Genomic DNA, 11,285 nt, shown 5'->3' with positions numbered 1-11,285 from the left:
CTCCACCAACTATACTGAAACCCTAAGGTGTTAATAGTCCATACAAACAGACAGAGAGTCTCTACAGCCGAAGAGTCCTCAAGACAGATGACGTGCAGTTTCATTGAGCAATCTTTCCCACAAGTGGCTACAAGTTTTGTACTGACAAAAAGAAACGAAATATCACAACACCGAATTACTGAGTCAAGGAAGTGAAGACAGGAGGATAAGTAGTGGCCAGTTTTACCTGTACGTTAATTATTTCTTCCTCTTACTTCCTCGTTTTTTTTTTTTTTACCTTTGCTTCTTCAGCGACGTCCCACGTGAAAGAGACTGCGTTGTAGGCAATTTCCTCCACGTTCCCAATCGTGTTGAAGCTCTCCTTGTAGTCAGCTGCATGCAAAGTAGAGATCAGAGAAAAGTTTCAAGTTTGGAGTCAACCCTAATTCAAACATTTCGGGACAAAAAGTACCCTTCCTGTAGAAATGATGCATCATTGCATATGTAAAATTGTACTTAAGTATGAGTTGATGTATTTATTTGGTTTCCATCCTGTTTCCATCAATTGTGTGTGTTTATGCTGTTTATTTCTATCTTACAGTATCTGTATCATAATCTAGCATTTTGTTTTGCCATGAAATCATTTTGCCAAAAAAAAAAAAAAAAAAGCGCTCCAAATAAGTACAACATTCCCACTCGCCTACATTGGGTCATAGATTTCACCATGGTACTGGCATGAACTTGCCAGAGAGACGAAACCATCTCTGCTTCATTCCATTGAATATTCAACCACAGGCTGAGGCCTGTCTCTTGCTGATCGTACAGGATATGGCCACGGTCCAGGCCCCCACCCATTCTCCTCTTAACGTCTATGCAAATGAAACCCATTGGCTGTCTCTCCACAGTGCTCCTGTGGGAATCAAGGATTGACAGTTATTCAAATTGTGTCGGGTTTCACCTCAGGATATACGACAGGATTCTCCTGGAGGCTCCTGCAGGTTTGCCACCTGCTTTCTGTCTTTTTACCTCATGCTTTTGTTGAGCGTGGGTGTCAAAATATCTATATCTAAGTGTGATATTCAATACCATGTGTGGTTAAGTAGATGTGGTTGGCATTTTTGGTGCATCTGGGCCCATTCTCCATATGTTCTTACTTAAAAGCCATAACAGGCCATAGACAGGCCTGTCAGTGAGGAGAATAACAATAATCATCATACCTATGTCCAGGACTCTCTGTTTGGCAGTGTGCTGGCGGGAGTGCCAGTATTTCCAATTCTTCAGCTGCTCGTCTCTGCACTTGTCCTCCCCAAAGACAACCATGATAACACTCTGAAGTGGAAGCAAAGATATTTGAGATATATTTCAGTATAATCCGGTTACCACAGAATAAAAAATGAATCAAACACAAATGTGTAACAAGGTTTCCCACTACCTATCGATAAGTTAACAGTAAAACCCTCAATATCTACCTCTACACTTCCTCTCCATGTGCCATCTACCCTCCCTCACCTGTACAATACTGTCCTGCTGCAGCTCAGAGCCTCCCATGGTGCATTGCTCACTACTGGATGGACTCCCATCAGGCCTGTGTGAGGGCGTCAGTCCACTCACCCGCACTTTGCCTCTGGGCTGACGTAGGGATGATGTGAAGCCGCTCTTTGACAGCGTCAAATTGTAGAACTGGCCCCGGTTCAGGTAAGCCATGGGTCCATCTCCCTGCCGCGGCCGCATCGACATGCTGGCATCCAGAGAGTACTGGAAACTGTCACTGTAAGAAGAACATGTGGGTCAAATGTCATGACGATACAGTATTTCCTCTGATACAACAATAAAACAGCATTACTACTATACAATTTTTGAATCTGTTGTAGGAATTTCAATATGCAAGAGCACAATTTTAAGTCATAAGTCCAGTGATTTTTTCCCCACATTCTTATAAGGAAATCTAATGAAAAGATCAACGCCAACAATGAACCGTTGCCACTAACTAAGACTGATCTTCTTCCTCTGTGCCATAGAGCTCCATTGTTGTCCACAAAACATTAAAAAAATATACTGTTGCACTGGGAAACATGTTCCGTCATTACCATGAACACACTGTTTTTATTTTGACTCACTGTCTTACTCCCACACACACTGTACAGTGCGACTTTACAGTAAATATACACTAACCTAGATGTGTATTAATCCACGGCTGAAAATAGTCCCTGACAATCAATATTTAGTCAGTAAAGATCAATTTGTGACACAGAAGAGAAAGTTCTTGGATTTTCTGTAGGGATGAATGTGCTTAAGGCTGAGAGCCACAGAAAGGCTGGGAAAGTCTTGTGTTTCAGTAGTTTCATTGGATTTGTCAACAATAAGAAGAATATCATGTGCCTTATCCTTTCACATCTGATAAACACTTATACATCAGAACACCATGTGAGAACATAAAACCAGTGTGAATCTCCATGATCTGCAGAGTTTGTATGTTTCATGCTTTTGCTTATATTTGTATTATTTAACTTACACTGGTGGGCTGTAGCAGAACTCATCAACTCCTGACGAGGGGCTTCTGCGGTACATCTGTCAAAGAACAATATAGTGTGTGTTTCAGAAGGAGAAATGAAGCAACAAAATCCTACAAAGTGATCCTGGTTTACAAAACAAGACATAATACTACCTCCACCTGACATCCCCTGTACAGTATAACAAGTCTCACCTCTCCTTCCATAGTGTCCTCATATGTGCTGTCCGGAGTGCTTCTCTGGTCATCTTTCAAGTACCCAGCAAGGGGCAAATCATAATGGCTGTGCTCGTAAACCATCCTTATCTGCTCTCTGGGTTCTTCTTGGTAGGCACCTCCAGAACAAGACACTCCCATGGATGCTTGGCCCTCTGTCTTGACCAGAGCCAGAGCCATCCCACCTCCACCTTTACCATCTCCTCCTCTGGTGTCTCCTGCGAGGCAGGTAGCTCCATACTTGGAGGCCTGATGTTCTGTAGCGGAGCTGTTTAGGGAGAGGTTGACAGGCATAGATCTAAGGGACTGGAGATGGTGATCCAGCATCTCCAAGTTCCCACAGTTGTCAGGCCCAATAGCAGCGGAGTCTGTGGATTTGACACCACTGGAGACATGCCTCCTCTCTCTGGGAACCTGACATTGTTAAAGCAAATAAGGAAAGTAAGATCTAAAAACAAATCATCTTATTGGATAATTATTATTTTGGCTGTCACGTCATGCTTTCCACACCTTGTAGTAGTCATACAGCAGTCCCAGAGCTGCTGCACTATCCTCATCTCCATTGATGCTCATCATTGCTTTAGTGGCAGCAGTCAGTGGGTTCTCCAGGTAGCTCCTCCATGCCTCATCCTCGCTGCTGAACACTCTGCGAGATGGCACAAGCGCTTCGTTCGGCACCACCACCACCAGCCGTTTACTGGGAGAACGACAAGACAATGGTGAAAACACAAGAAGCTGTGTTGTTACTGCAAAGCTTATCTGTCATTAACAGAAGGCACGGCTGCCAAGCCACCAAGTCTGCCCCGGGCTGTTTCTCACATAACTTCAGTCTAATTACCGACTCCATGTGGGGTGTGTTTATCTAAGTTCACTTTTGAACATTCCTGCTTGTATGTCAAATTTAATTATTTAAATAAAAGATACAGATTTACGCCCCAAAAATGTTGAAGCTGACATGACATGTGTCTGAGACATCATTCAACAGATGTTACACACACCCCTCCTGTGTGTAACATCTGTTTTTGGGGCCCACGTTGTAGTTTTTAATATTCAGAGTGTCGAGTCAATATTTAGCAATAAATACGGTATGTGTAATGTTAAACTGCATCACTATGAACTACAGTCAAGTTTCCATAATACTAATTCAACCAAAGCCCTATATTTCATTTAACGTTATATTAATTTAAGTAACTTCTGCAGTATTCTGATGCATGTATGGCCTTGATCTGTGGCTTCAATACTTCATATAAAAAACACTGTTTATCAAATAGATATTAAAAGGAGTTCATGTATTTAGAACGATTTTTTTTTTTATTAAATGAGAAAGTTTTTGCTGCATATGAGCAAAAAACAAAGAGACAAAGGGCATCACAATTATTTTAAAGAACTTTGTTAAAACGAGAGTAAAACTCAGAAGACAGAAATAATTAGACGTAACATGAATGAATTTGATCTTACCTGTCCAGGTCCATGTTGCCTCCAGGACTCACTGGTGTTTTCTTGAACTTGCTTGAGAAACTGGACTTTCTAGTTAGTGCAGGTAACTTTGTGTGCGAGAGAAAGCAAGGCGCGCAGGAGGCTGGCTCTATTTAACTTCTCAGACAAGACAGCCAATGAAACCATCTGTAACCCTGTGGACTTTAAATGTATTCGACAGAGCCCAAATGTTTGAGATCTAATTTGAGCCTACATTCAAAACATGTTTTCAAAAAATGAAATGCATTCTCGCGTGGCCAGGTTTCTATCCTGTGTGGCGAAGTTGGAAAATTAAAGAGATGCAGCATGTGAGGAAGGATAAACAAGGAAACGAAAGCCGCTCTGCTGATTGGTTAGATGTTTCCCCACAGGTGGCACAGTCGGCTTCCCATTGGTGAATAATAAGGAGCGAGAGAAAGGTGAACACGCCGATGCCAACACGTAGGTTTCTTCTGGCTCTGGTGTATTTCTTCACAGCTGCATTGTGTTGTCACTTGCCCTGCAGTGGATAACACCACACAACACAAAACAACTACACTAGGAAAGTGTTCACTGGGATCAGACAAACAACTCCCCTGCTCATTGGTCCCACATTAGTATTTGAAGACATTTTGGTTGATTAAAAGTGGCAGATAAATCAGAGGTTAAGTTACTTTTACTGCAGCCTAGTCTATAATGGTATGTTAATTAAATAATAGATAATATATTATATATATAATCATCATTTAGCACAGGCGTTAATATTCAGTAGGACAGGGATACCAGTACCAAAGCCAGTACCGCAATCACTTAATTTTCTAATATTTTATTTATGGCCTGCTAGGATTGTCAGATATAGTGTGAGTGAAAGATTTGGCTTTTTTGATTGCCATAACGAAGCGTTTAAACCTTTAAGGACGGTGCTGACTGATGTTTTGTACCTGTAGATAATGGACAGAAATTATTAGACAGAAAATATTACTTTCTGAATGATTTTGTTAAAGACAAGCGCAAGAGTGACACGTTTTAAACTTAAATGTTAAATGAACATGAGGTTCAGATCAACATCATGCAAGTTTAACGTATTCCATACAATTTATTCTTTGTTATCTGACTCCAGATGTGAAAGAAAGGAGGAACTGGTTTGTTCACGCCTGATTGGCTTAGATTTGGTTAAATTGCCATTTAAAAAAAAAAAATTAAATTAAATTAATTGTAAGAATGAAAACAATCAGTGCATTTGTATGTAACTTTTATTGTTTTTTCTTTTATTGTTAACATTTTTAAAATGTTAGTATTGGCCCCAGTGTATCTTCACACTGTCAAATCTGGCCCTCTTTGAAATAAAAAAAAGAAGTTTGGACTCTGCACTGCAGTAGGAGGAAAGTATAATAGTTGCTGCAGATGAACCTTGTTGTCGTCTGTACCGTGACACCTTGTGGTAGGAGTCGTTTTGCACCGTACAGATATAATATATTAATTATAGCCTATATATGGAATACACATAATTATGTTTCTACCTATGAGCGTTACATTTAGATATACATGTGTAAAGTGTAAAGCTTTACATTCATAAACTGTCACTGTAAACTGTTTACCCGATGCAAGAGAGGATGATGCTGCCTTTAAATGCTGTCAGAACATTTCCCACCTCACCTAAGTGGTGTTTGTGAACACTGGAGTCAGGACGACACTTGAAGGCAGCACAGTTCATCACTTGGGCATGCGCAGTAGCGCTGTGAGGACAAATAGCTAGAAGCGGTGGCAGGTCCGGAGGAGTGAACCTAGCGGTTCTTCAGTCTGATTTTAGTGGCTAACTCCAGTAAGATTATTATTTTTTTACTGGTAAGGCGTTTGCAAAATGTCTGTTATGACTCTTAATGCCTCATATGTATTAAAATGTATATTTTCTGTATGTGTTTTACCCAGCGTTAGCTAGCTAACTTAGCGTGAGCGATAGCGACCGGCTAACAGACTTCTAGTTGCTTAATGCTCTTAATTGGAAAGAAATAAAGTTTATATTATGTTCTGTTTATTGGATAAATGTATTAAAATATGTGAGTTTTGTGTTATTAAGACGTCACATTACAACTTAAGATAGCCTTTTAGTTTAGCCAGTCTCGGCTCGATGCTAAGTGTGTTTTCTGACATGATGTTAGCTCAGACTGAGCACACATGCGCTACACGGTGCTTGTGTGGATTACAGGTCCCGAGTACACAAGCGAAGAGAGTAATAGTTAACTCTTTCCCACAAAGACTGTGTTCGTGTGTTCTATTGATCAGATATCCCCCCCGTCACTATCAGTCATCAAAGTTTATATAACTATAGCACAGACCGTGTTAGAGTGTTTTGTGTGTGTGTGTGTGTGTGTGTGTGTGTGTGTATAATAACTTTAGCTATCTGCTGTCTAATTTTCTTCGGCGAGATTTCCGAGTTAATTGCTTCATCCCTCTGACCCAAAAAGCGACAATTAACCTAGTTTAAAAACATGTTGAACAACCACTGCGGTCTTACAGATTTGAAAGTCAATCGATCTTATGAGACAGACTGTCCTTACATTTTCAGTCATCAGGTTTTCTTCATCTGAAGCCTCTCAGTCCCTCTTATGATTTACATGTTCACCTTAATTCCCCCGCCATTGTTTTGCAACCTGGGATTCTTGGTGTTTCTCGGTCGATGGCTCGTCTCCTCTTTTTCGTTATGTTGTGCTGATCAAATTCTGCGCTCTGCTTTCTTCAGGTATCGCATCAGATATGGCCCGTGGGCACCAGAAGATCCAGTCCCAGCAGAAGAATGCCAAAAAGCAGGCTGACATCAAGAAGAGCAAAGGCCATGACCAGAAAGCAGCAGCAAAGGCTGCTTTAGTATACACATGCACAGTGTGTCGGGTATGTGCTTAGGCGGTAAACAGAACATATAACTGAGTGAGACACAGTAAATTGTTCTCAACAAAGAGACTGTAATGTGAGTATGATTTAGGCAATGCCTGTACTGGATCATCTCGCTTGACATATAGTTGTAGCCTGCGGTCCCTGCCTGTGGGGTGGTTGCAGGTAGCAGGTATGACAATAGGCAGAATTCCAAAGTGCTTTGGGAACTTCTCTCTGCATTCTTAATGGATCAGATGTCAGCTGACATGCAAAGTTTCATTTCACTTTCTCTGTACATTTTTGTATTAAACACTCAACAAGAAAAGTGGTTAGTTGTACGTTTTATATAAATGTAATATTTAGTTTGCGTCATCTTGTTAACCTGTCCCAGTGACTATTGACATCCAGCTTGTGACTTCACCTATGAGCCAATCTGACGCAAGAGTATGAGCACGTTAGCTTTTTTTGTGGAGGTGAAAGGCCAGATATTCACCTTTTACAGGCGCTGTTAATGTACCTGATATACTGTAAATGGACAAGACTTTGCTGGACTCCTGGTATATTAATACCATTTTTATTAGTTTGCTTTATACTATTTGTTTAAATATATGTCATCTAATTTTCCACGTTTTTTTCCTTTCCCACACTTTCTCAGACTCAAATGCCTGACCCGAAAACCTTTAAGCAGCACTTTGAAAGCAAGCATCCAAAGTCCCCGTTGCCCCCGGAGTTGGTCGATGTGGAGGCGTAACAGATTCACCTTTCTTTCAGTAAGACAGTTGGAGCTGATTCAGGACAGGCTTCTACATTTTGCAATATTTCAGATGAAATATCTTCAGTACAACTTTAATTATTCCTCATGCTGCTTAATTTGGTAATTGATATATGGGTGTTATGTCATGTAGCGATGGTATATTCCAGCCTGCCTGCATTCCAATGATCTTTTTTCCAGAGTGAATTTTTTGCAAAACTATAATTGCTTGCCAGAATTTGATCTGGGACCAGTACTGAAGGTAGATACACAGTTGACAGCTACCCTGTCTTGACTTGTGCTAAAAATATGTTCTGTCTTTTTTGTATGCAATATTTCTATCTGATCATTTCAAAATGTTACACTCACAACACCAGCTTGTCCATGAGCTCTACCATCATTACACCATCTCAGGGCTCCCACTGTTTCAGGACAAACTTTGAAGTTAGATGAAAACATGAATTGGCACTGGCTCTGCTGAACAAACTTGCAATATTAGTATGATGATTGAAAGTCATCTGCATCCAAATTCAGTGTTCTGTGATGCATTATATATGTCATAATTATAGTTTATTCAGAGTGACTTTGGAGCTCATAATGCACTTGATAGTCATTCAAAACCACTAATGTGTTTTTGAGTAGATTCAGATTTACTTCCAATCTGCACTGATTTTTTTTTCTCCTTTCCTGGATAGTTTCTAAAATTTAAGTCTGTGGTTTTTGTTGATATGAAGAATATATTGAACACATTGTGCTACACGGGTACTTAAATTGTGCATTGAATACTCCCCTCAGATTTTCATGGAAGTGTCTAGTCCACATCCACTGTGTAACTTTCCTGTGTGCAACAGAGTTGTAAAAGTTGGCCAGAGAGGGCACTGCAAGTCTACTCATAGCAAAACCTTCCCTGACACAATTTCTTTCCATTCCTGACTGTGTAAAACATTGAAACTATCTTTGGCCCTGTTAGAAGTGAGTGAAGTATGATTAAGATAAAAGTTTGCACTGGTCTAATGAGCTACTCCTTCCCTCCCAGTTTGTCATTGTAAAAAGTCGTACATGGCATAATCGTGTGGAGCACTGTAAGATTTAGTTCATGTGTTTTGGAGTGGAGTCTGTCTCACACTGCCGTCTTAATGGCATATGTGAAAATGATCCCAGTGCAGTCTCTGCTCTTTAGTGTTATCCCGTCATGATGGTGCAAAGTAATTCATCTCTGAACTACATTACACTGTAATTTAGCCTCGGTTCTTATTTTTTATTATTATTAGTTTCTTTTCATAGCATGCTAACAGACAGAGAATTAATTTATAGAAATAAACAAATTTCAATACATTTGGACCTTTTGGTCATTAACCACTGACATTGTATCACTGTGCTAAAGTCTGGACTGACAACCAGCCATGTTTTTACTTTTGTAATAATCATATCTTTGTCCACGTAATGTTATGTATGCCCTTTTTAATAAAGGTTACTTTTATATGAACCCTTACTAAACTGTCTTTTTTTTTATATCATTCTTTGAGCTTCCGACTACTATATGGTTTGTTAGTGTAATGCTAATTCAGACGTCACCTGGTTCTAACTAGTGTACCATTATAAACTATTACAATCATATAGCAATATATACACTCATATGCACCATCTACAAACTGCAATGAAGGTGGAAAATAATCAGTATAATAAATCACACCTCATCTACCTCTGCTTGTCCACTCCTTTCACTTAGCACTCTAGATACTATATGTTTAAACATTTAGCCTGGCAGTTTCCACCCTGGTGAGAGAAAGTTCCACATAGTTTATGATCAAACCTATTCTATATTTAAGAGCGAGAAATGTAGCATGAAGGTAATAATGAATCACTGTGTCAGTGGGAAAGTTATAATAACTGACAAACACTAATAATGTTTATTAGTCACACTCTTGGTGTATTAGTGTCATCCTGTTGGCTGCATTAGGAAGATCTGTGTTACAAATGTATATATAAGCACACACATATATACCCTTAGACTATATAAAGATATGAAAGAACAAAGAGTAACAGACACAACACTGTTGAAGTTATATGTACAGTTAAAGTACAGGTGGCGCTGCATGTAACAGTGTATGTGACACAGATGTACATGCAATACATGTTCTTCCATCTACATGAATATACTTATGTTGACTGAGAATCTTTCAGACAAGAGATAAAAATAGACTATCTTTTACCTATAGTACTATCAAACCGCTTATATAGACACAGACCTACTTCAGGTTAATATCCTGGGTACACAAAGATACTACTGCAAATGCCTGCGCTGAAATAACAGTGTTGTATTATAATAATAGGAACGAGGAATAAAACTCCCTGTAGCACATTCTAAAGCCAGGTTTATTAAGTTTTGAATAGTGAGTCAAGATCAAGAAAAAGGAGAACGTTAGAAAAGAGAGCAGGTGAAGAAAGGACAAGTGTGTCTCTTTTCATCTTATTTTAAACTGACTGTTTCTTCATTGTATGTTAATGTCCCTCTTTTTGTGCCTGAGGATGACCTAAAAAATGCAATGATGTATCTGTCCTTAAAAGGAATACTCCAGTTATTTAGTACTGCACTTCCATAAAGTTGGGGGACTCACAAAAGAGAGATTAAAACAGAAAACTGAAGCAGCAGAGTCCAAAATATCCTGGCCTTAGTCGTTATTATGACTCCAAACCCACTACATCCTACATCTTTCATTAGGGCCTTCCTGTCTGCTAAACACCTGTTTCTCTCTCACCTCTGTAACACAGGTGTTCTGCTATGTAGTCCCAGAGTCAAAGCAAAAATCACACTGATGCCTCTTTAAATTTTTAAGAAAATGATGAGAATAGGTGAAGATGGTTGTGATTTTGCAACTTCAGCGGTATGAGTTACCACAGCCGTAGAGGCTTGAAGCCCCCCAGTCATCAAAGGCCTAACTACACCAAGATTCAGCTCATTTTATTAGATCTTCTTGTGAAGGTTCTGCTGGTTGCAGCCCCACACACGAATTACGGACAGTATGTCCCCAATTCAAGTTAACTTATAAATCTTAGAAACACTTGAGTGTGTATGCGTGTGAATGTGTTCTTAAGATGTGGTTGATAGACTGACTGAGAACTCACCTAACCGGTTTGGTCGTTAAGTTGTCTCTAAGTCTTTTTTTCCCCTTCCCTTAAAATCCTTCTCATACCTTGACAAGTGAGAGGAGACACTTATGTTTTAGCACTGGTGCCTGTGCACACTATCTGATCGGCCCTTAAATAGGTTACAAGCTTGAAATCTTGGCCCGAGGGGAAAACATGTGACAAGGCAAAAATAGCTTCACTTTCTCCCCTTGGAAAACCAACCAGAATGCAGAAATAGTCTTTTCTATTAGACAAGAGATGCTTTAATACTGTGTCCTGTGTTCTAGTTTGTGATGCTCTCAGCATCCCCAGCAAATACTCCTGAATGCTGCTCCACACACAATTTCACAGCTGTGGGGAAAGTATTATTATTAC

General features: G+C 39.7%; 2 protein-coding genes across 4 annotated transcripts in view; one reads left to right on the top strand and one right to left on the bottom strand.

Annotated features, from left to right (window-relative positions):
- Nucleotides 1-4,527, bottom strand: part of LOC104936301 (grainyhead-like protein 2 homolog) — an 11,228-nt gene extending 6,701 nt beyond the window's left edge. The window contains exons 1-7 of one of the 2 annotated variants that reach the window (XM_010752319.3): nt 4,163-4,527; nt 3,215-3,401; nt 2,684-3,118; nt 2,492-2,547; nt 1,489-1,747; nt 1,197-1,308; nt 278-372 (exon numbers count right to left, since the gene is read on the bottom strand). In XM_010752319.3, the coding sequence (XP_010750621.2) occupies nt 278-372; nt 1,197-1,308; nt 1,489-1,747; nt 2,492-2,547; nt 2,684-3,118; nt 3,215-3,401; nt 4,163-4,176 (1,158 nt within the window). In that variant the 5' untranslated portion in view covers nt 4,177-4,527. The remainder of the gene's footprint in view (nt 1-277; nt 373-1,196; nt 1,309-1,488; nt 1,748-2,491; nt 2,548-2,683; nt 3,119-3,214; nt 3,402-4,162) is intronic. The other variant, XM_010752327.3, reaches the window with a different exon arrangement.
- Nucleotides 4,528-5,795: 1,268 nt separating this feature from the next.
- On the top strand, nt 5,796-9,270 carry LOC104936317 (zinc finger protein 706). Of its 2 annotated transcripts, none has more exons than XM_010752338.3 (3): nt 5,796-5,981; nt 6,900-7,048; nt 7,686-9,270. In XM_010752338.3, the coding sequence occupies exons 2-3, from the start codon at nt 6,914-6,916 to the stop codon at nt 7,779-7,781; spliced, it is 231 nt and encodes a 76-aa protein (XP_010750640.1). In that variant the 5' UTR covers nt 5,796-5,981; nt 6,900-6,913; the 3' UTR covers nt 7,782-9,270. The 2 variants fall into 2 exon arrangements, with proteins under 2 accessions (XP_010750640.1, XP_010750649.1); XM_010752347.3 differs by having other exon boundaries at nt 5,796-6,004.
- The last annotated feature ends 2,015 nt before the right edge of the window (nt 9,271-11,285 follow it).

This window comes from Larimichthys crocea, chromosome XIII (genome assembly GCF_000972845.2).
Source record: "Larimichthys crocea isolate SSNF chromosome XIII, L_crocea_2.0, whole genome shotgun sequence".
Lineage (NCBI taxonomy): Eukaryota > Metazoa > Chordata > Actinopteri > Sciaenidae > Larimichthys > Larimichthys crocea.
This window is presented reverse-complemented; position numbering and strand designations above follow the sequence as displayed.